Consider the following 26,114-nt stretch of genomic DNA (forward strand, 5'->3'; position numbering starts at 1 on the left):
ACTCTCAATGAATGAACGACTGAGACTCATGTTTATTTTTCCCACTCACTTTATTCATTGTTTTTGGTTCCATTAGTAATAAAATCACAATAAAAAGGTACAACAGCGTGCTCTGAGGAATGACATCTGATCTGATCCTCTTCCTGGGTAGTAATCCACATTTCAGTTCTCATTCACTTCCTGTTTCCCTTCTTTAACACTCAGGTAGCTTTCAGGCTGTGCACATTTAAAAACAGACAGTATATTAAAGAAGAAATTATATATATATATATTCCAGTGCACATAGTAAAATCACCCCTCTAAACCCTTCATTAGACACTTCTGTTATTTCACTAAAGGTGTTACATTTCTAAATCTAATTGTTACATTTATAGATATAATTGCTCAATGACTGAATCTTATTTGTACGTCACATCAATTGGTGGACTAACCCTAACCTGTCTGCGTATACTAATAAAATCATCCTAATAAAACACTTTTCTGATCATTTTTCTTCATCACATATTAAGATATTACATTTCTAAATATAATACATGTATTACTAAATAAAGTAATATATGTTTGGCTCATAGTAATAACACCCTAGTAAAGGTACAACAGCGTGCAACAACCTCTCCATTGGGAATGACTTCAGTCTGATAATAATTCACTTCTTTAAAACTCACAACGTCTCAAGTTAAGAAGTTTTGTGCTTCTTCGTGTTTTCATTTTTGATCTGCGCTTCATTTTATTCTTGGAAAAACAAATATATCAAATGAGCGTAGAGTTTTAGACGATGTTGCTGTGGATTGGGATCATTGAATAATACATCTATGTTTGGCTACACCGTCATCTGATGTGAGCGGTACTCGTATATGTCCTGAGGTTGCCAGCAGTGACAGGTAATACGTCTCATCTAATCTGGGTCTAATGACAGAGAGGTGATCTTTCACTGAATGATGTGTGTTGTGTAGGAGTTCCTCGTATCAGCTGATCCTGTGTGTTTCATTGGATGGGATGTTGTTGGTAATGCTGCTGTATGCTTCACTTCTATTATTCCCCTAAAGATGTTACATATCTCAATCGTATTATCATTGGACTAAATAAAGTAATACATGTTTTTCTCATAGTAATAAAATCATAATAAAAGTACAACAGCGTGCTCTGAGGAATTACATCTGATCTGATCCTCTTCCTGGGTAGTAATCCACATTTCAGTTATCATTCACTTCCTGTTTCCCTTCTTTAACACTCAGCTAGCTTTCAGGCTGTGCACATTTCAAAACAGACAGTATATTAAAGAAGAAATGATATATATATACCAGTGCACATAGTAAAGTAACCCCTTTTGATTATTACCCCCACATCATAAAGAAGTTAAAGCTCAGAATAACTGGAGTCCTCAGGAATAATCCCAGATAATGTGCCGGCTCAGTTTCACAGCAACAAGACCTTCATTTCCACCGTCAGGAATCAGCTGAGAACACAGAGAAACTGCTGAGTCATGGTTTATACACTGCTGCTTTTGTGTTAATCAAGGAACTCTTTAAACATTGTGTTAATCAAGGAACTCTTTAAACATAGTGTTAATCAAGGAACTCTTTAAATATTGTGTTAATCAAGGAACTCGTTAAACATTGTGTTAATTAAGGAACTCTTTAAACATTGTGTTAATTAAGGAACTCGTTAAACATTGTGTTAATCAAGGAACTCGTTAAACATTGTGTTAATCAAGGAACTCTTTAAACATTGTGTTAATCAAGGAACTCTTTAAATATTGTGTTAATCAAGGAACTCGTTAAACATTGTGTTAATCAAGGAACTCGTTAAACATTGTGTTAATTAAGGAACTCTTTAAACATTGTGTTAATCAAGGAACTCTTTAAATATTGTGTTAATCAAGGAACTCGTTAAACATTGTGTTAATCAAGGAACTCGTTAAACATTGTGTTAATTAAGGAACTCTTTAAACATTGTGTTAATTAAGGAACTCGTTAAACATTGTGTTAATCAAGGAACTCGTTAAACATTGTGTTAATCAAGGAACTCGTTAAACATTGTGTTAATTAAGGAACTCTTTAAACATTGTGTTAATTAAGGAACTCGTTAAACATTGTGTTAATCAAGGAACTCATTAAACATTGTGTTAATTAAGGAACTCTTTAAACATTGTGTTAATCAAGGAACTCTTTAAACATTGTGTTAATTAAGGAACTCTTTAAACATTGTGTTAATCAAGGACATCTTTAAACATTGTGTTAATCAAGGAACTCTTTAAACATTGTGTTAATGAAGGAACTCGTTAAACATTGTGTTAATCAAAGAACTCTTTAAACATTGTGTTAATCAAGGAACTCGTTAAACATTGTGTTAATCAAGGAACTCTTTAAACATTGTGTTAATCAAGGAACTCGTTAAACATTGTGTTAATCAAGGAACTCGTTAAACATTGTGTTAATTAAGGAACTCTTTAAACATTGTATTAATTAAGGAATTCGTTAAACATTGTGTTAATCAAGGAACTCATTAAACATTGTGTTAATCAAGGAACTCTTTAAACATTGTATTAATTAAGGAACTCGTTAAACATTGTGTTAATCAAGGAACTCTTTAAACATTGTATTAATTAAGGAACTCGTTAAACATTGTGTTAATCAAGGAACTCTTTAAACATTGTATTAATTAAGGAACTCGTCAGGAAGAACAAATGAAGGTGCTGCCTACCATGCAAAGCTCTTCAGTTTCTCCATCCCATAGTGATGAGGGCCGCGTTCCCATCAGCATATATAGCAGATCTGCGCCTCCTGCGACCTGCCCCCCCACAGCTCTGTACACAGACAGGAAGTTAGTTTCACAGACAGGAAGTTAGTTTCACAGACAGGAAGTGAGCTTCACAGACAGGAAGTTAGTTTCACAGACAGGAAGTGAGCTTCACAGACAGGAAGTTAGCTTCACAGACAGGAAGTGAGCTTCACAGACAGGAAGTTAGCTTCACAGACAGGAAGTGAGCTTTACAGACAGGAAGTTTGCTTCACAGACAGGAAGTTAGCTTCACAGACAGGAAGTTAGCTTCACAGACAGGAAGTTAGCTTAAATTCACACAGATGTATTAGTACTCAGTGTGTTAGTACTCTGTGTATTAGTACTCTGTGTATTAGTACTCTGTGTCTTAGTACTCTGTGTGTCAGTATGCTGTGTATTAGTACGCTGTGTGTTAGTACTCTGTGTATTAGTACTCTGTGTATTAGTACTCTGTGTGTTAGTACTCTGTGTACTCTGTGTATTAGTACTCTGTGTATTAGCACTCTCTGTACTCTGTGTATTATAACTCTGTGTACTCTGTGTATTAGCACTCTGTGTATTAGCACTCTGTGTACTCTGTGTATTAGTACTCTTTGTACTATGTGTATTAGCACTCTGTGTATTAGTACTCTGTGTATTAGTACTCTGTGTACTCTTTGTATTAGCACTCTGTGTATTAGCACTCTGTGTATTAGTACTCGGTGTATTAGTACTCGGTGTATTAGTACTCGGTGTATTAGCACTCTGTGTACTCTGTGCATTAGCACTCTGTGTATTAGTACTCTGTGTATTAGTACTCTGTGTATTAGCACTCTGTGTACTCTGAGTATTAGTACTATGTGTACTCTGTGTATTAGTACTCTGTGTATTAGTACTCAGTGTATTAGCACTATGTGTACTCTGTGTATTAGTACTCTGTGTACTCTGTGTATTAGTACGATGTGTACTATGTGTATTAGTACTCTGTGTACTAGTACTCTGTGTATTAGCACTCTGTGTACTCTGTGTATTAGTACTCTGTGTATTAGTACTCTGTGTATTAGTACTCGGTGTATTATCACTCTGTGTACTCTGTGTATTAGCACTCTGTGTACTGTTAGTACTCTGTGTACTCTGTGTATTATTTATCTGTGTACTCTGTGTATTAGTACTCTGTGTACTCTGTGTATTAGTACTCTGTGTATTAGCACTCTGTGTACTCTGTGTATTAGTACTCGGTGTATTATCACTCTGTGTACTCTGTGTATTAGCACTCTGTGTACTGTTAGTACTCTGTGTACTCTGTGTATTATTTATCTGTGTACTCTGTGTATTAGTACTCTGTGTATTAGTACTCGGTGTATTAGTACTCGGTGTATTAGCACTCTGTGTATTAGTACTCTGTGTATTAGTACTCTGTGTATTGTCACTATGTGTACTCTGTGTATTAGCACTCTGTGTACTCTGTGTATTAGTACTCTGTGTATTAGCACTCTGTGTACTCTGTGTATTAGCACTCTGTGCACTCTGTGTATTAGCACTCTGTGTACTCTGTGTATTAGTACTCTGTGTATTAGTACTCGGTGTATTAGTACTCTGTGTATTAGTACACTGTGTACTCTGTGTATTAGTACTCTGTGTACTCTGTGTATTAGCACTCTGTGTATTAGCACTCTGTGTACTCTGTGTATTAGTACTCTGTGTACTCTGTGTATTAGCACTCTGTGTACTCTGTGTATTAGTACTCTGTGTACTCTGTATTAGTACTCTGTGTACTCTGTGTATTAGCACTCTGTGTATTAGTACTCTGTGTACTCTGTGTATTAGTACTCTGTGTATTAGTACTCTGTGTATTAGTACTCGGTGTATTAGTACTCAGTGTATTAGCACTCTGTGTACTCTGTGTATTAGCACTCTGTGCACTCTGTGTATTAGCACTCTGTGTACTCTGTGTATTAGTACTCTGTGTATTAGTACTCGGTGTATTAGTACTCTGTGTATTAGTACACTGTGTATTAGTACACTGTGTACTCTGTGTATTAGTACTCTGTGTACTCTGTGTATTAGCACTCTGTGTATTAGCACTCTGTGTATTAGCACTCTGTGTATTAGCACTCTGTGTACTCTGTGTATTAGTACTCTGTGTACTCTGTGTATTAGCACTCTGTGTACTCTGTGTATTAGTACTCTGTGTACTCTGTGTACTCTGTGTACTCTGTGTATTAGTACTCTGTGTACTCTGTGTATTAGTACTCTGTGTATTAGCACTCTGTGTATTAGTACTCTATGTACTCTGAGTATTAGCACTCTGTGTACTCTGTGTATTAGTACTCTGTGTACTCTGTGTATTAGCACTCTGTGTACTCTGTGTATTAGCACTCTGTGTATTAGCACTCTGTGTATTAGCACTCTGTGTATTAGCACTCTGTGTACTCTGTGTATTAGTACTCTGTGTACTCTGTGTATTAGCACTCTGTGTACTCTGTGTATTAGTACTCTGTGTACTCTGTGTACTCTGTGTATTAGTACTCTGTGTACTCTGTGTATTAGTACTCTGTGTATTAGCACTCTGTGTATTAGTACTCTATGTACTCTGTGTATTAGCACTCTGTGTACTCTGTGTATTAGCACTCTGTGTACTCTGTGTATTAGTACTCGGTGTACTCTGTGTATTAGTACTCTGTGTATTAGCACTCTGTGTATTAGTACTCTATGTACTCTGTGTATTAGCACTCTGTGTACTCTGTGTATTAGCACTCTGTGTATTAGTACTCTGTGTACTCTGTGTATTAGCACTCTGTGTACTCTGTGTATTAGTACTCGGTGTACTCTGTGTATTAGTACTCTGTGTACTCTGTGTATTAGCACTCTGTGTACTGTGTGTATTAGTACTCGGTGTGTACCGGAGTGCAGGCCTGGCCCTGTGTGAGGCACAGCTCCAGTTTGCAGTGCAGGTAGATTTCACTGCTTGCTCCAGAGAACTCGAACATGTTGAAGGAGAACACGCTGGACGTTCCCTGTCCGTTTCCCTGCATCTGCACCGTATCATCAGCAGGGTTCGGACATCTGCCCGGAGACAGGAAATACACACCATGAAGTCTCAGAGTTCATTCTGTTCCAACAGTCAGAGTTTATTCTGTTCCAACAGTCAGAGTTTATTCTGTTCTAACAGTCAGAGTTCATTCTGTTCCAACAGTCAGAGTTCATTCTGTTCCAACAGTCAGAGTTTATTCTGTTCCAACAGTCAGAGTTTATTCTGTTCTAACAGTCAGAGTTCATTCTGTTCTAACAGTCAGAGTTCATTCTGTTCTAACAGTCAGAGTTCATTCTGTTCCAACAGTCAGAGTTTATTCTGTTCTAACAGTCAGAGTTTATTCTGTTCTAACAGTCAGAGTTCATTCTGTTCCAACAGTCAGAGTTCATTCTGTTCTAACAGTCAGAGTTTATTCTGTTCTAACAGTCAGAGTTTATTCTGTTCCAACAGTCAGAGTTTATTCTGTTCTAACAGTCAGAGTTTATTCTGTTCCAACAGTCAGAGTTTATTCTGTTCCAACAGTCAGAGTTATTCTGTTCTAACAGTCAGAGTTTATTCTGTTCCAACAGTCAGAGTTTATTCTGTTCCAACAGTCAGAGTTTATTCTGTTCCAACAGTCAGAGTTTATTCTGTTCTAACAGTCAGAGTTTATTCTGTTCCAACAGTCAGAGTTTATTCTGTTCAACAGTCAGAGTTATTCTGTTCTAACAGTCAGAGTTTATTCTGTTCTAAACAGTCAGAGTTTATTCTGTTCTAACAGTCAGAGTTCATTCTGTTCTAACAGTCAGAGTTTATTCTGTTCCAAACAGTCAGAGTTATTCTGTTCTAACAGTCAGAGTTTATTCTGTTCTAACAGTCAGAGTTCATTCTGTTCTAACAGTCAGAGTTTATTCTGTTCCAACAGTCAGAGTTTATTCTGTTCCAACAGTCAGAGTTTATTCTGTTCCAACAGTCAGAGTTTATTCTGTTCCAACAGTCAGAGTTTATTCTGTTCTAACAGTCAGAGTTTATCTGTTCTAACAGTCAGAGTTATTCTGTTCCAACAGTCAGAGTTCATTCTGTTCAACCGTCAGAGTTCATTCTGTTCCAACAGTCAGAGTTCTTCTGTTTCTAACAGTCAGAGTTTATTCTGTTCCAACAGTCAGAGGTTATTCTGTTCTAACAGTCAGAGTTTATTCTGTTCTAACAGTCAGATGTCATTCTGTTCAAAAGTCAGAGTTTATCTGTTCTAACAGTCAGAGTTCATTCTGTTCCAACAGTCAGAGGTTCATTCTGTTCTAACAGTCAGAGTTTATTCTGTTCTAACAGTCAGAGTTTATTCTGTTCTAACAGTCAGAGTTTATTCTGTTCCAACAGTCAGAGTTTATTCTGTTCCAACAGTCAGAGTTTATTCTGTTTCAACAGTCAGAGTTTATTCTGTTCCAACAGTCAGAGTTTATTCTGTTCCAACAGTCAGAGTTTATTCTGTTCTAACAGTCAGAGTTTATTCTGTTCCAACAGTCAGAGTTTATTCTGTTCTAACCAGTCAGAGTTTCATTCTGTTCTAACAGTCAGAGTTTATTCTGTTCTAACAGTCAGAGTTTTATTCTGTTTCTAACAGTCAGAGTTCATTCTGTTCTAACAGTCAGAGTTTATTCTGTTTCCAACAGTCAGAGTTTATTCTGTTCTAACAGTCAGAGTTTATTCTGTTCTAACAGGTCAGAGTTTATTCTGTTCTAACAGTCAGAGTTTATTCTGTTCCAACAGTCAGAGTTTATTCTGTTCCAACAGTCAGAGTTTATTCTGTTCCAACAGTCAGAGTTTATTCTGTTCTAACAGTCAGAGTTTATTCTGTTCCAACAGTCAAGAGTTTATTCTGTTCTAACAGTCAGAGTTCATTCTGTTTCTAACAGTCAGAGTTTATTCTGTTCAACAGTCAGAGTTATTCTGTTCCAACAGTCAGAGTTTATTCTGTTCCAACAGTCAGAGGTTATTCTGTTCCAACAGTCAGAGTTTATTTCTGTTCCAACAGTCAGAGTTTCATTCTGTTCTAACAGTCAGAGTTTATTCTGTTCCAAACAGTCAGAGTTTATTCTGTTCCAACAGTCAGAGTTTATTCTGTTCTAACAGTCAGAGTTATTCTGTTCTAACAGTCAGAGTTTATTCTGTTCTAACAGTCAGAGTTTCATTCTGTTCTAACAGTCAGAGTTTATTCTGTTCCAACAGTCAGAGTTTATTCTGTTCTCAACAGTCAGAGTTCATTCTGTTCCAACAGTCAGAGTTTATTCTGTTCAACAGTCAGAGTTTATCTGTTCTAACAGTCAGAGTTTATTCTCGTTCTCAACAGTCAGAGTTTATTCTGTTCCTAACAGTCAGAGTTTTATTCCTGTTCCAACAGTCAGTTTATTCCTGTTCCAACAGTCAGAGGTTTTATTATGTTCTAACAGTCAGAGTTTATTCTGTTCTAACAGTCAGAGTTTATTCTGTTCCAACAGTCAGAGTTTATTCTGTTCTACAGTCAGAGTTTATTCTGTTTCTAACAGTCAGAGTTTATTCTGTTCCAACAGTCAGAGTTTATTCTGTTCCAACAGTCAGAGTTTATTCTGTTCCAACAGGTCAGAGTTATTCTGTTCCAACAGTCAGAGTTTATTCTGTTCTAACAGTCAGAGTTTATTCTGTTCCAACAGTCAGAGTTTATTCTGTTCTAACAGTCAGAGTTTATTCTGTTCCAACAGTCAGAGTTATTCTGTTCCAACAGTCAGAGTTTATTCTGTTCCAACAGTCAGAGTTTATTCTGTTCTAACAGTCAGAGTTTATTCTGTTCTAACAGTCAGAGTTCATTCTGTTCTAACAGTCAGAGTTTATTCTGTTTTAACAGTCAGAGTTTATTCTGTTCCAACAGTCAGAGTTTATTCTGTTCTAACAGTCAGAGTTCATTCTGTTCCAACAGTCAGAGTTTATTCTGTCCAACAGTCAGAGTTTATTCTGTTCTAACAGTCAGAGTTTATTCTGTTCTAACAGTCAGAGTTTATTCTGTTCCAACAGTCAGAGTTCATTTCTGTTCCAACAGTCAGAGTTTTATTCTGTTCCAACAGTCAGAGTTTATCTGTTCTAACAGTCAGAGTTATTCTGTTCCAACAGTCAGAGTTTATTCTGTTCCAACAGTCAGAGTTTATTCTGTTCCAACAGTCAGAGTTTATTCTGTTCTACAGTCAGAGTTTATTCTGTTCCAACCAGTCAGAGTTTATTCTGTTCTAACAGTCAGAGTTTATTCTGTTCCAACAGTCAGAGTTTATTCTGTTTTAACAGTCAGAGTTTATTCTGTTCCAACAGTCAGAGTTTATTCTGTTCTAACAGTCAGAGTTCATTCTGTTCCAACAGTCAGAGTTTATTCTGTTCCAACAGTCAGAGTTTATTCTGTTCTAACAGTCAGAGTTTATTCTGTTCTAACAGTCAGAGTTTATTCTGTTCCAACAGTCAGAGTTCATTCTGTTCCAACAGTCAGAGTTTATTCTGTTCCAACAGTCAGAGTTCATTCTGTTCTAACAGTCAGAGTTTATTCTGTTCTAACAGTCAGAGTTCATTCTGTTCTAACAGTCAGAGTTTTATTCTGTTCCAACAGTCAGAGTTTATTCTGTTCCAACAGTCAGAGTTTATTCTGTTCCAACAGTCAGAGTTTATTCTGTTCTAACAGTCAGAGTTTATTCTGTTCTAACAGTCAGAGTTTATTCTGTTCCAACAGTCAGAGTTTATTCTGTTCTAACAGTCAGAGTTTATTCTGTTCTAACAGTCAGAGTTTATTCTGTTCTAACAGTCAGAGTTTATTCTGTTCTAACAGTCAGAGTTTATTCTGTTCCAACAGTCAGTTCATTCTGTTCTAACAGTCAGAGTTTATTCTGTTCCAACAGTCAGAGTTTATTCTGTTCCAACAGTCAGAGTTTATTCTGTTCCAACAGTCAGAGTTTATTCTGTTCCAACAGTCAGAGTTTATTCTGTTCCAACAGTCAGAGTTTATTCTGTTCTAACAGTCAGAGTTTATTCTGTTCTAACAGTCAGAGTTTATTCTGTTCTAACAGTCAGAGTTTATTCTGTTCCAACAGTCAGAGTTTATTCTGTTCCAACAGTCAGAGTTTATTCTGTTCCAACAGTCAGAGTTTATTCTGTTCCAACAGTCAGAGTTTATTCTGTTCTAACAGTCAGAGTTCATTCTGTTCCAACAGTCAGAGTTTATTCTGTTCCAACAGTCAGAGTTTATTCTGTTCCAACAGTCAGAGTTTATTCTGTTCCAACAGTCAGAGTTTATTCTGTTCTAACAGTCAGAGTTTATTCTGTTCTAACAGTCAGAGTTTATTCTGTTCTAACAGTCAGAGTTTATTCTGTTCCAACAGTCAGAGTTTATTCTGTTCCAACAGTTAGAGTTTATTCTGTTCCAACAGTCAGAGTTCATTCTGTTCTAACAGTCAGAGTTTATTCTGTTCCAACAGTCAGAGTTTATTCTGTTCTAACAGTCAGAGTTTATTCTGTTCTAACAGTCAGAGTTTATTCTGTTCTAACAGTCAGAGTTTATTCTGTTCTAACAGTCAGAGTTTATTCTGTTCTAACAGTCAGAGTTATTCTGTTCTAACAGTCAGAGTTTATTCTGTTCCAACAGTCAGAGTTTATTCTGTTCTAACAGTCAGAGTTTATTCTGTTCCAACAGTCAGAGTTTATTCTGTTCTAACAGTCAGAGTTCATTCTGTTCTAACAGTCAGAGTTTATTCTGTTCTAACAGTCAGAGTTTATTCTGTTCTAACAGTCAGAGTTTATTCTGTTCTAACAGTCAGAGTTTATTCTGTTCCAACAGTCAGAGTTTATTCTGTTCTAACAGTCAGAGTTTCATTTCTGTTCTAACAGTCAGAGTTTATTCTGTTCTAACAGTCAGAGTTCATTCTGTTCTAACAGTCAGAGTTTATTCTGTTCTAACAGTCAGAGTTCATTCTGTTCCAACAGTCAGAGTTCATTCTGTTCTAACAGTCAGAGTTTATTCTGTTCCAACAGTCAGAGTTTATTCTGTTCCAACAGTCAGAGTTCATTCTGTTCTAACAGTCAGAGTTTATTCTGTTCCAACAGTCAGAGTTCATTCTGTTCTAACAGTCAGAGTTTATTCTGTTCCAACAGTCAGAGTTTATTCTGTTCTAACAGTCAGAGTTTATTCTGTTCCAACAGTCAGAGTTTATTCTGTTCCAACAGTCAGAGTTTATTCTGTTCTAACAGTCAGAGTTTATTCTGTTCTAACAGTCAGAGTTTATTCTGTTCCAAACAGTCAGAGTTTATTCTGTTCTAACAGTCAGAGTTTATTCTGTTCTAACAGTCAGAGTTTATTCTGTTCTAACAGTCAGAGTTTATTCTGTTCTAACAGTCAGAGTTTATTCTGTTCCAACAGTCAGAGTTTATTCTGTTCTAACAGTCAGAGTTTATTCTGTTCCAACAGTCAGAGTTTATTTCCTCACCCTTTGATGATGAGGTCATATCGCAGATTACTGTCAGGTGATGCCTGATTGGTTGCCCAGCAGGAGTCTGTCACCATGGCGACCATGTTGGCGTCCAGCCCCACCGCCTCCAGCTGCAGCCAGACCTTCTGGTTCAGCAGGATCTCCGTGTTCGGGCCGACCGGCTGCAGGAGGCCGGCGTCGCTGAAGGAGCTCATCGTCAGAGTGTGTTCCACATCTCCAGAGTACAAGCGGCTGCACCACAGAGCTGCACACACACACACAACACACACACACACACACACACACACACACACACACACACACACACACACACACACAACACACACACACCACACACAACACACACACAACACAACACACCACAACACACAACACACACACACACACACACACACACACACACACACACACACACACACACACACACACACACACACACACACACACACACACACACACACACACACACACACACACACACACACACACACACACACACACACACACACACACACCAAACACAGTTTAGCAGTGTGACGCTTGGAGCTGTGGTACATTAAGGACCAGGTGACGCTCACCTGTCTTTGATCCTGAAGGACACACTCCTGACCTCTGGCTGTGTGTACTTGCAGGAGAAGTCGATCTGGAACTGGTCGCTGCGGGTGATGACTCCGCCTGATGAGCTGTTCGAGGACATGATGGAGTTCTCGTAGAAGATCTGGCTGTTGTTTTCTCTGCAATGTGAAAATGAGTTCATTTAACCTGTTAAGCCCGAGAGACCCCGGTACCGGGGCCCTCCCGCAACATCTGTCAGGAAACAGTGTCTGAGGGCATGTTCATTTAATAAACTATTGTGAAGTAAAAACTTATTTGCAGCAATGTTGAGCGCATCATCAAATGAGGGAAACTGGATTCGCCTGTCAATACACTGATATTTATTGAGAGCCTGAACGGCCGGAGAGTTCACAGCATATCACAGTTCTCATGTAAGATCCCAGCAAACTCTGACGCCTAAAAGCGCCAAGAACCCAACTATACAGACAAGAAGAGGAGGGCCCTAAAACACGCGGGTTTTCCTTTAATGCATGCCAGATGTCGAGACAAAGACTCGTTGCATTGTAACCCCACATGAGCCAAGCTTCTCCCCCACAAGACATCAGATGACCTCTTGACCTGTGTCTTCCTGAGAAGCTATGGATCACATTACAGGCAGGAATAAACTTCAACCATATTAAACAGATTCCCGAGGACAAATCACTAAACTCTATATACTTTAACAAGACCAAAATATTCCTTTACAACTATGAATGTTTTGTATCCATGTAACGGGAAGAAACTCATCTAGCTGATCTTTTTTTTTTTTTATCCCACAATGCTAACGCTGAGCCTCTGAATTAGCAACGGGCGAAAAATGCTAACAGATTTACTGCACCGAAACTCACTCACAAAACCTTATTATTGATCCATTCTGCACATCCAACCCATCGCTCTGATCGTGAGATGACACAGAATCGATGGGTACAAACATTATCACTCAATGATACGAACTTGCGACTTTATAAACAAAAAGAGACATCAAAGCATGTGGCGCTAGGTAGCTAGAAACGCTAACATGGCTTACCTGTGTCGTAGTCTGGTCAAAAACAGTCAGAAAGATGTCAATCACCAAAATCGACAAAGGGGGCCAGAGATATGGAAAATCCACCCAAAAGACCCCAGAAGTGTTTTTGTTGTTGCTAAATCTGTCTAAAAAGGTCATATTTCACTTGTTTTGCATCAATCTTGATACAGGGTACTTATTATATGTTGTACTTTGGATTCCTAAAGCTTTTAGTCTACTAACCAGTCTACTGATCAGATCATAGCAGGCTCCGCCCCGCTAGTTTGCAGACCATCAAAACACCGGTGAAAAATGAGCGAGGCACAGGAGGACAATACCGGCGAGAATGAAGATTTACTTCCAAAAAGAAAAGCAACATCTGCCATCTGGAACTATTTTGGATACAAAAAGGTTCTTCTCTTCTTCATTCACAGATGAGTTTTCACTATAAGTAAAACAATTATTTTTGGACGGACAATAATTTACAGTTTTTTACAAGTTCAATCTGAATTTTCTTTAACATTTAAAACATCTATATTGATTCTGACTTTTCTACATCCAACTCACAGGTTTATCATTGCTTTGAGAAAACAGATTATTAATTGAACCCTTTTAGAAGATATGGTCATTTGTTCTGGGAATGCCATTTTCGAGCCTGAGACCTGAACAACAGGCTCGGGGCTTAACTGGTTAACGGCCGTGGCCACATTATTCCAGTGCTCACTGCTGACGGTTCCATCCTGACAGAGAACGGTCAGTGTTGGAGTTCACAGTCCAAACCATCCAGGTCATAAATCACATGGTCTCTAATCAATAAAGGGAACTAGAGGAGATGCTCTCCCGGTATTTAATTAAAGTTAAACAGGGTGACTGAAGCCTGTTCCTTCCCTTCCATCGATCATTAAGCTCTTCTGAGGGCTGCAGGTGTCAATAACCAACTGAACAGGACTCAGTTAAAGCAGCTTCACATGCTTCTCGTTTGCCCAAAGACGCTCTGAAAATAACCCGCCTTGAGTCTAGAGGAAGTGATAACCACGCACCATGACCTCCGTCCCGCAGGGGGCGCTGCTGTTGAAGCTGAAGGTCACCAGGTGGCTCTGGGGGTCCATGTGGCCCTTGCAACTGGGGTCTTTGAGGTGTAAGGTGGAGAAGTCGATGCCTTTGTCGTCCAGCAGACATCCAGCCAGAACCACAGAGGCCGAGTCCTGCCTGCAGACCGTGGGATCGCCTGCAACACACCGACACTTCAACCACACACCGACACTTCAACCGCACACCGACACTTCAACCGCACACCTACACTTCAACCACACACCGACACTTCAAACGACACACCGACACTTCAACGACACACCGACACTTCAACCACACACCGACATTTCAACCACACACCGACACTTCAACCGCACACCGACACTTCAACGACACACCGACACTTCAACCGCACACCGACACTTCAACCACACACCAACCACACACCGACACTTCAACCGCACACCGACACTTCAACCACACACCAACCGCACACCGACACTTCAACCGCACACCGACACTTCAACGACACACCGACACTTTAACCGCACACTGACACTTCAACGACACACCGACACTTCAACCGCAACACCTACACTTCAACCGCACACCGACACTTCAATTCACCCGCACACCGACACTTTCAACAACACACCGACACTTCAACCACCACACCGACACTTCAACGACACACCGACACTTCAACCGCACACGACACTTCAACAACACACCGGACACTTCAACCGCACACCGACACTTCAACCAACACCGACACTTCCCACACACCGACACTTCAACCGCACACCGACACTTCAACCACACACCGACACTTCAACCACACACCGACACTTCACGACACACCGACACTTCAACCGCCACACCGACACTTCAAAACACACCGACACTTCAACCACACACCGACACTTCAACGACACACCGACACTTCAACCACACACCGACACTTCAAACGCAACCGACACCACTTCAACCACACACCGACACTTCCAAACACACGACACTTCACACCGACACCGACACTTCAAACCGCACACCGACACTTCAAACACACACCGACACTTCAACCACACACCATCAACCGCACCAACGACACCAACCGCACACTCGACCGTCAACACCACACCGACACTTCAACCACACACCGAACTTCAACGACACCGACACTTCAAACAACACACCGACCTTCAACCACACACCGACACTTCAACGACACACCGACACTTCAAACGGCCACACCGACACTTCACACACCGACACTTCAACCGCACACCGACACTTCAACCCGACACACCGACACTTCAACGCACACTGACACTTCAACCCACGACACTTCAACCGCACCCGACCCCTTCAACGACGCACCACCGACACTTTCATACCACACATCCGACACTTCAACCGCACACCGACACTTCAACCGCACACCGGCCACTTCAACCAACACTCCGACCCACTTCAACCACACCACCGACCACTTCAACGACACTCCGACACTTCAACCACACACCGACACTTCAACCACACTCCGACACTTCAACCGCACACCGACACTTCAACGACACTCCGACACTTCAACCACACTCCGACACTTCAACCGCACACCGACACTTCAACGACACTCCGACACTTCAACGACACACCGACACTTCAACCACACTCCGACACTTCAACCGCACACCGACACTTCAACGGCACTCCGACACTTCAACCACACTCCGACACTTCAACCGCACTCCGACACTTCAACCACACACCGACACTTCAACGACACTCCGACACTTTAACCACACACCGACACTTCAACCGCACACCGACACTTCAACCGCACACCGACACTTCAACCGCACACCGACACTTCAACGGCACACCGACACTTCAACGGCACACCGACACTTCAACCACACACCGACACTTCAACCACACACCGACACTTCAACCACACACCGACACTTCAACGTGGACTATAACGGGCAGTGGAGTTACTGACAGAATGTATTTGACACTATAATGAAAGCTGTTTCTAATTCCACACTAAACAATATATTTTTTCTGGCAGAGCTCAGCATCAAAGCAGCTGTTAGCAGCAGGCTGTTGGTAAATAACCACATCCCTAATTCAGACCAGTGCAAGCAGAGGAAACGGTGTGATATGCTCCGTACCGAAAGACTTGGTGGCGTTGTACTTGGAGGCGAACAGAGCCCTGCAGAAGCAGCGGGTCGAACCTAACTCCTCTCCACAGAACTCATGATCACTGCAGGGCTGCTGACAGAGAGGGGGGGGAGGCTGCACACACACGCGCAAACACACACACACACACACACACACACACACACACACACACACACACACACACACACACACACACACACACACACACACACACACACACACACACACACACAACTTAATTCATGTATCTGCTTCTTTACTTTGTTTTCCATTTATTAGGGAGCCTTGGCTTCTGGTTGATTGTAGGATACATTTGATCAAATATGTCTGCTTGACTGCACGAGTTCCAGTACGAATGGAAATAGAGAATCTTACAGCAGCCAGAAGTTGACCTCCAGTCCTCCAGGGTCACGTTGGCTTCCAGGCTGCAGGTCTTGGCGTAAGCCTCCAAAAAGTGGCAGTCGACCCCATCCACTGACGGGTAACTGCACAGAGTGTGTGTGCAGGCGCTGATGTACGGCTCTGGGTCGGTGTGCTCGTGACAGGCGGAGAAGGGAGGCTGCCTCATGAGATTACAGCTGTTCAGAGGGAAGAGTTTTCCGTGTTACATTGGTTGATCTTGCAGAAACAACGCTGCTTATATGGCATGACAAGACGAGGGTGTTCATGGCTCAGCTCTTACTGGTCGGTGGAGCGGTTGCAGTTGATGGTGCTGTCGACTGAGTCCTGGGATTGAATCTCACAGCTAGAGGGAGACAAAGATCACATCACATCTGAACCCTAATCATGACAAATAGGTAATATCAGTCAGACTGAGCGGTACCCAGGGAGGCTGACAGAGGACTTCTCGGCAGTCAGGCTGGTGGTCCAGCTGGAGTTGGAGGGGCTGCCACACAAACCCTCTACAGCTTCAGGAAGTCCTGGTGGATGTGAGGGTACAATTAAAGCTATGCTTCAGAAATAAATATGTAATATTCAGTCCAGATTGGAAGTACTGGTCTGTACCTGCCACATGTGCGCTGTTGCCATCAAAAAAGAGAGTCATGTTGGAGGACGGGAACTTAGCAGTGACTCCAGTCTGGTCCTTGGAGAGCTCCACGCCGTGCATCAGCTGAGCTGTGCTGTTGAGCACCAGGGCTTCACCACCAACCTACACACACACACACACACACACACACACACACAACACCAACAACCACACAACACACACACACACACACACACACACACACACACACACACACACACACACACACACACACACACCCACACACACACACACACACACACACACACACACACACACACACACCACACACACACACACACACACACACCACACACACACACACACACACACACACACACCACACACACACACACACACCACACACACACACACACACACACACACACACACACACACCACACACACACACACACACACACACACACACACACACACACACACACACACACACAGAGGGTTTTGTGATACACCACCACAAAGTAACTCCTAGCAGGAAATGATCAGCATTGCTTGAGCACCCATAACTACAAACGTGCTACCGTACCCGAACTCTTCCTCCTTGCTCCAGATACATGGTCCACCTGGCAGCGACAGGATCAGGTGGTCCAGAAGAGGAACATCTGTACGCCGGCGCTCCCTGAAGGCGGCCGTGAGGTTGAAGCTGGCGCTGCCTTCAGGCTCCATCAGACTGTAGGCACAGCGATCCTGGACAGAGTGCACTGCTCCGTGGAAACCAATCACCGTGGAGCCCGTCACCGTGCACACCACCGGAGGAATAGCGCACCTGATGGACATTCAATTCAACATTCAATTCAACATTCAATTCAACATTCAATTCAAAGGGTTCATTGTCATATGCACAAAGCTGCAGTGGAGAGATGGCAATGACATGCTTCGGACCTGAGCTCCTGCAACGATGCAACATATATAATAAAATACAAACATAAAAAGTAGTGCAAAAAGTCTATAAACATGTAAATAGAATATGATATGTAAAAGAAGACATGGAGAGGGACTCACAGTCTGGGTCTTTTTAAGACAGACATACTTTACACTCATCCTAAACTCAAAGGAAATGAACCCTTCTCAAAGTTCACAATATGACACATAAAGGTCAGTAGAGTTACATTCAGCCTGTGAAACACGTACACATATAATAATATCTCTCTCATAAATACGTGTGGAATACTAAACATCTTGAAGTATTTTATAAAACAGGCCATACAGTGATATTCTGTTGCATTATGGGTAATGCTCAACTCTACTTGGGACAACCCGGATATCTGCGGTTTGGTCTTATGGACGCAGCACTACAGTACTGATGGAGCTGGCCTCGGAGGATTGAAACATGTGTAAAGCATGAAGGAGAGGTCAAAGGATCACTTTATAGGAACACTGCACACACACCGAGACGCTGTGCATCCATCTGGATCTCTTTTCAGAAAGTGTCCATCACGAGGCCCACCATGGCAAAGAAGTGCAATGGGAAATAAGTGGAGAAGGTTTTTTAGGATTTATAGACTGAACCGTTCCCCAGCTGATCAGAAACAATAATGGATGGACTTGAAAGCCCTTTCCACTGAAATGAGAGCCGTGTTAGTTGGGACGGTTGGTTCTCAATGTTGGACCAGTTACCTGTTCATCCGACAGCACTGTTTACGTCCCTGCATTTTCCAGCAAAGCCAGCTCAGGCAAAAACTACAGCAATGGCGGCTGCATTGGAGCTGTGCTCTCGTTGCTCTTCTTCAGATCCAGGTTGAACTGTTCCCACTAGGATTCAGAGGCATTCCCCGTGGCTTTAGTGACAGTCAGTAATTCACTGCTGACTGTCTCTAAAGCAACAGATGCAGATGTCCCCAGTGATTCATATTTTGTTCAGTTTTAATGTGCAATGTTTGACGTTACCTGCAAACGTTTCCCTGTATCATATGGATGATGTTAGCATAGCCAGTCTGATGAAGCAACAACCAGATTAAGAGCCATCAAACTAAATTAAACGTATTTAAAATAATAACACATGATGAACATTAGATGGTTACGGCGTTTTAATTATTCTCCATAAATGCACATGTTGCTATCATTGTGTCATTTGTCGTTTCTACCGGCGTTCTTTCAATAGGATTTCACTTGTGATCTGATATGACAACTTGTGTAGCCTACGGTATGAAGTGATCACACCTGAAAGCTGGTTTAAAAACAACAGGAGAACGGGTCGTGCTGCTCCTCAAAGCGGGCCATGAGAGCGAGCGTATCTCTACGTTTGCCCGGGGAAGGTGGCGGGACATAAACAAAAGTGTGAGTCTCGTTTTGGTCACTTTGCTCGGCTCTAGTGATCTGACCCAGCCTCCACACAGATCTGGTTCTTGGTTCCAGTCCAGCAGAGCTCTGGTTCCTAACACAAACCAGTTTTTCTCATGGAAACCATGAAAGGACTGGAGAGCTATCGGGCACTAGCTCTGAACTGACCCTGGAACTGCTTTGGTGGAAAGGGGTGATAGAAATAGGATCAGATTCATCAATAACTGCAATAATCCTCAGGTGGATAATATCCTCACTCTCTCATGGAGGGTTCGATCACATGGGACACTTTATTCAAATCAGTCAGACCTTTATTCCTGATAGAAAGAGCACATATTTACGTGTTGTCCGCTTGGCAAACCTCCTCGGGCCCACATGCTGTGACATTAGCGAGGACTGCAGACAGAGAACACAGTTCAACAGAGCAGGGCTCTGCGCTGGGCATCTCTGAACCCGGCATTGCAGCGCCACCTTGGAGGAGAATGGAGGTAATGATATTACACTTCAGTGACTACAGGCAGATTTTAAGATAGACATGTTTTAATATCACATTTCACTTAGAGGATCCCTTTCTTTGGGAACCCTCAGACCAGCTTACCTGAGCCTCTGCATCCACTCAGGTCTCGATAAGTAAATTTGCGTGCAGGAGGCTTCCAGGTATCCATCACTGTGCCACCGACTTTTGTAGACATTTCCTAGTAAAGGATTAAACAGAATACATTTGTATGTATATTATTTATTTAACAGGGACATTGCACACTAAGAACCATTTCTGTAAATGTGCCAGAGTTAGCCAAGAGGCTCTTTTACACCTGTAGTCCCTGGACAGATGTTTGAACCTTAAAAACACATTTCAAATAACTAGTAAACACAATCATTAAAAACAAAGGTAACCTCAATACTGTAAACATGAATGAAAGTGTTCTAGAATCCACTTGTGATATATTTCCTCCGATGTTAGGGCATGAAGTGACAGTGAGAGCAGTGGGGAGCTCCTTCATTATTCCAGATTGATATTTCTAATGAACTCCTTTGTCCACTTGAGGGCAGGAAGGAGCAGAACCACCTGGTGCTGTGAGTCCAGCCTGCCCCGTTAGCTCTGCATGCTAGCAGCTACATGTGGTGTCACTGATAATAACTCTCTTTGTCTTCATGCTAACACATGATGCTGAGTGACTTCTGCTTCCTGAAACTCTAAGGCTGAGTATGACATTATTTCTGACACCTATCTCTGTTTAGAAGTGAACATAAGAAGAGAGTTTTAAAAGGAGAGGCTTAGAGGAGCAAACAGACTGCACGGTGTCTTCTCCATTCACCTATCCTTGCTGAACTGAAAGCTTGTTCTGTATTCATATGAATGATGTCTGATGGTGAGACAAAGGAATAATGGATCACACACAGCCTCAGTTCTCATCTCTCAGGGTGGTTAGGGTACAGAAGTCTTCTCAGGGATCAGTTCTCATTCAGAGTGCGTGTGAGGAAGGCTGGAAGACAGCAGCTTTCTAACATAAAGGATTTAGGATATGAGTTTCCCTGGCACACAGAAACAAACAGGAACACATTGCATTGGTATCGGGACCTGACAAAGTGTAACTCTCAACATCGGTGAGGCTGAAGGGTTAGGGTTAGGTAAGAGCCTCATGTCATACTTACTAAACTAGCAGAAAACGGACGGCTAGCAGGATGATATGTATAGCAAGCAGCTTGTAAACCATAATTGAGGAATACCAACCGCATCTGAAAGCAGGAACAGAAGAGAAATATTAGGAAATGCTTCCAACATTTTACAAATAAACTTTGATTTGAAGTTGTCTTTGCCACACAATGTCTTTGAAATGTTCATGTTGTACAAACAGCTGGACAGCCAGTCGGTGTGTAACAGGGATCGGATCAGGACTCACATTGTATGTTTCACCATTGAAGAACTTGAGAGGAATCATACCCAGTCCCTGGGTGTTGATGTTAACAAGATCAGAGCGAGCAGAAAATGACCTAACATCAACAGAGTACTTCAGTTTGGTTGAAACCATCTCGCTGGTCACCACACAGTCAATGTCGTCCTCAGATGGGTCATTTTTGAAACAAATTTCAGTCTTATTGCCGATCTTCGCCTGCAAAAACAAAAAGGGAACAACAATATGAAGGCTTTCGCTCCAAAACAGCATCGTTTCCTCTCCTCAAATGTTTGAGCTGCAAGGTGTGCTTTTAGCTACGGAGAAAAAAGATAGGATCAATGATGAGATCAAAACATTTCTCTCACTTTGGAAAAAAGCTTTCTACAAGCCACTGTCCAACAAGTCTTTATGTGTCCTTTCATACAGAGACACATGAGGAATCAAAGAGACGCGTCCAGCTGCTCCAAACCACTTCCTGTTGGCTCTAGTAATGATCTGTCCCCACTCCATTGAACTGATCTGATCAGTGCCTGACCCCATAGACCCCAGAGGGGAATGTTACGCTCACTTTCCAGCTCAGGACCAGACTCACAGTGATGCATTATGGGACCAAGCCTGTCTCAGAGCGTCTGATATTGAATAATATGAGGGGAAACTTTCATAATACCCAAAATAACAGCTGGCACAAAAAGCACACTTTAAACTTTGTGTGTAAAACTCAATTCATTCTCCGCCTTTAGCAACATGTCATTATTCATGTGCTCCCATATTTACAGGCTGACACGCTGAAAGGTAACAAACCGCTTACATCTAGATATAAAGAAGATCAAGACAAAAACACTAGGGACTGATTCTGAGGACTGTGAGTGATAACATATTAAACAGTGAGTTATGTGTCATATCTATAATAGCTTTATTATGTGTAGTGTTGACAGTTCTGCTGTGTAAGTGGCCGTGACAGACCTGACCTTCACCTCACGACCTCTATTGAGCTACCATTGATAACAAGATGCTCCATTGGCTGGAAATAGAAAGGATGTAGTTTCCATCATGTCTGTTCAGACATGTGAAACCAAACATGTGAAACTAGATGGAGCATTCTGAACTTTTGATCTGTTCATGAATTCAAGTATAAAGTTTCTATATTTCAAATGGAAAGGTTTAAAGAAAAACCCCTGATTCTAAACATGACATTGACAAAGTGTTCTGCTCTCATAACTTTGCTTCATATTCCCTCTCTTTCAAATGACATGGCATTACTATAAGTCTTTATTTGTTTTATTTTTAAACCTTACATGTTTTAATGTTCAATGATTAAAACAGTTGTGACCTCCTTCTGACTCAAAGAGAGGAAGGGGGAGACCACCTGACGCAGAGAGGGAGGAGGAAGAAGCAGTGAAGAAGAATGGAGGAGAAGGAATGAGACGGCTTTAGAACATTTGACTTGTGAGCCTGTTGCTTTTGTATTTTGACTTGGTGTCTTATTGTTTAGGATTCTTGTAATCCTCTATTTCTGTTAAAACCTTAATACTTTGTACACTTCGACCCAACTCCTGGTCTCTCTCGTGGTCTCTGAAGGTTTCTGCTTGGTCTCAGAGTGAGGTAAGAACACCCTTCCTTGGAAAAGGCTGACATTAGTATTGAATAGAAACCCTGTTTAAGTTCAACTATAGTTCCATTGGTCACTGTGGTTGATGTGGTGTTGATTGATGTTGAGATATGATATAAAATGGGGGGTTAGGGATTGTGGGTCCTGAAGCTGCCCTAATTACCAAGGGGTCTCCCAACGACAGAGGGATTCTCCTGCAGGGGCAGATACTGCTCTGGGGTTCTACCAGCCCACCAACATCTACTACACTACACACTCCATGTTGCTATCCTAGCGGTCGGACATCCGAAGCTGGAGTGCCTAAAATAGGGATACGACGGGCAATGTTAGAGGCCACACAGTCAGTCAGGGGGTCATTGTACTCACGTGTAACAATGTGTAGGTTTTTCCATAGAAAGTGATGGGAACGTCGCTGATGTTGATGTTTCCACCAGGAGCATTCAGAGTAACAGTCTCAGAGGCAGAGAGCTCCATCTGGCTGGCAGCAACTGCAGGAGTTCCAGGAGAAACACATCCATCAAGAACAACCTGAACACTCATCGTTCCCTGAAGCCTCTCCTCTGACTTGAAGTGACACTCATCAGTGCAATGAGTGAATAATGATATCCTTATTTGTTCTGTAAAACATGTGCTCCTTCAGGGTGAATGTATACAGGGGATCTGGGTTCTGTGCCATTCATAAATACAAGTGGTTGAAGGCTAACCCCCTCATTAACTGAAGCCATCAACATGTTGAATAAGAGCTACCCGTTCACATTGATATTGATTTCATGGATGAGCTCATGTTTTAAAAGTCTATCATTCAAACATTATCTTGTTTTATTTGCACAAAGCAGACAGTAGAGTAGTGCGGGGCTATTACACACTCGCAGTGACTCTATGCACAGAGGACTTGACTTTGAAACGCATTCATAATGCCTTTCAAACACATGTTGTTTGTCACAGTGAAGCCTGCGATGCTGCTTACCTGCCAGCAGGAGGAGCAGCTTCATGACTCTGCAGAGGAAGAGGCACAAACACCGGGTTAACGCACCATAACACACAATAACAGCGTACACAATGAAGGGTCCTCGGCAGGAAGTGGTTCATACACTTCCTGAAGATTCAAAACAATGTTCTCTAAACCCGTCAAATGCTCCCTGACTGGTTCCCTGATGCCACCAGTTTAGTGATGCAAAGAGGCTGTGAGCAAAACTGAGACATTGAGATAAGAAGACGTACTGGTGGTTTTTAACTGAACACATATCTGGAAATCAGTTTTCCTCAGCTTTGTCATCAATGAACACACTTTCTCACGTTATGTAGAGAAGGCCCGACTCTGTCAGGGGCAGCACTGTGCACGAGTAACTCCAGGAGTAATGCCAATTCCACCGTGAGCTGGAGATGGAACTTTCTTTCTGTGTCGTTAGCGTTAATAGTTAAACAATCAGTGTGTTTCTCTTTCAATGCTTTACAAATGCACACACTTGTTACGAGAGCACACAACATGGATATCCTATTGATAATGCTCTCAAAGTGCTTCAGATAAATGAACACTTTTAGATTTATAAAATATAACAATACACAAGTGATGAGTGGCATCATGTTTTAGACAGGCTAAACCCTTTAATCATGTATTCACAGTACTCATATGGAGGTACTTAAATCATTGTCTTACTCCTGCATGAAATGTTTAAAGTGCATGTTGTTCATTTATTGAAATGAACCTAGCAATAGAGCCAACTGTTTGGTATATGTTAAAGGTCTCCTGTTATACTATTCTTAGGCATATATTATAGCTTTCAGAGATATCAAAAACATGTCTCTGAAGTGCTTTGCTCCAAAGCCCAAACAGATCATTGTAGCCTCATCCCCCTCTATTTCAGGCCTGTGACTAAAGAGCTGATTCTGGGTCAGTAGCTTCAAACGTGCCCAAGCTGCTGCTGGCCACGCCCCTTTGTGAGTCTCTTGACACACCGGGATACATATGTATGTATGAAAGCATGATAGGTGACCTTTAAGTTAATGCAATGTATGTTTTTTTACAACTTCAAAGTGTTGTGTTAGTTGTACTTAATAAACAAGTTGTTCCTACTCACCATACTAACTTAACTTAGTGATTGTGAGGCAATGAGTTTGCATACTTTTTTAAAAATGACCACAACTTATTAAGTTTTACAATGTACGTTCTTCTACAGCAAAAAGTCTTTACCTCTATTAGTCTTCTGTGCACTTTTCTGTACTTAACTACTTCCACATCTTCAACCCACAAACTCGGTTCAAACATCAAAACGTTTGTCACGATCTGTCTGTGTTTTGTTTTGTCTTTGGTTTCCTGTTTTATTTTGATAAGTGTTCACCCCCTGTCTTGCCTGTTGCTTTCTGTCTGTGTTCCCTCCTGTCTGATTACCCGATTGTGTTCACCTTGTTCCCCTGTGTTTTCTCCTCCCTCCTCACCTGTCTCTTGTTTCTTTGATTAGTCTTGTGTGTATTTAAGTTCTGGTTTTTCTGTCTGTCATTGTTGGTTCCTTGTTTGTCTCTGACTGTGTCACGGGGTAGTGTTCTGATTTTGACGCTTTGGCCTTGGAATAAAGCTATTTTTCTTTGAAATCTGCATTTGGGTCCTGCCTGCTTCACTCAAGCCTGACAACGTTAATCTCAGTTAGGAATGCTATGAATAATATTCACCATAATTCATCCACATGTCACTACAGAAGTCAATGGAGAAACTGTTAAGACTTCAGCTGCTAAGTGCTCCTCATATTTTACTCAGAAAGCTCAGCATTCAGCATTCACACGGACCTCTCTTCAGGATTCTCTGTGTTTCTGAGGGGACTGGTCCCTGCACCGAGTCACAGGAGGCTTCCTGACGGAGCTGCAGGACCGTGAGGAGAAAGAAGTGGAGACTCACCGTCTGGAGGTCCTGGAGGTTTGGGGCAGCTGATGCTTCTCTTGAGGTCCTGGTCCTGGAAGTTCTGGTCCTTCAGGTGCAGCTCTGATGTGGCGCTGTGTCTCTCTCCGTCTGTTTTTATACTGTTGCTGCTCTTCCAGCCCCTAAAGACTAATGCAAACATTCCTGAAAACTTCTCAGTCTAGTTATACGTGTAATTCAAATGTCAGAACGCCCGGAGCAAATACTTTGCTATGTTGCCTCGTAAACAGGTTTCTACTAAATCTCTAAAGCACAGGTGTCAAACTCAACCTTTTAATATCGTCGTG

The 26,114-nt window shown here is 41.7% G+C and overlaps 1 protein-coding gene across 1 annotated transcript; it reads right to left on the reverse strand.

Moving 5' to 3' along the window:
- Window positions 1-931: 931 nt before the first annotated feature.
- Window positions 932-25,890, reverse strand: LOC117551978 (alpha-tectorin-like). Its single transcript, XM_034225085.1, is given in 20 exon segments — window positions 932-1,456; window positions 2,704-2,806; window positions 5,664-5,826; window positions 11,263-11,496; window positions 11,844-11,997; window positions 13,902-14,093; window positions 16,075-16,177; window positions 16,416-16,662; window positions 16,767-16,829; window positions 16,908-17,004; window positions 17,090-17,234; window positions 17,659-17,693; window positions 17,696-17,898; window positions 19,754-19,883; window positions 20,011-20,107; window positions 21,066-21,149; window positions 21,314-21,523; window positions 23,283-23,404; window positions 23,884-23,912; window positions 25,807-25,890. Coding segments are annotated over 18 exon segments (2,394 nt in total). The 5' UTR covers window positions 23,909-23,912; window positions 25,807-25,890; the 3' UTR covers window positions 932-1,456; window positions 2,704-2,716.
- Between the last annotated feature and the right edge of the window lie 224 nt (window positions 25,891-26,114).

This window comes from Gymnodraco acuticeps, unplaced genomic scaffold (assembly GCF_902827175.1).
Source record: "Gymnodraco acuticeps unplaced genomic scaffold, fGymAcu1.1, whole genome shotgun sequence".
Lineage (NCBI taxonomy): Eukaryota > Metazoa > Chordata > Actinopteri > Perciformes > Bathydraconidae > Gymnodraco > Gymnodraco acuticeps.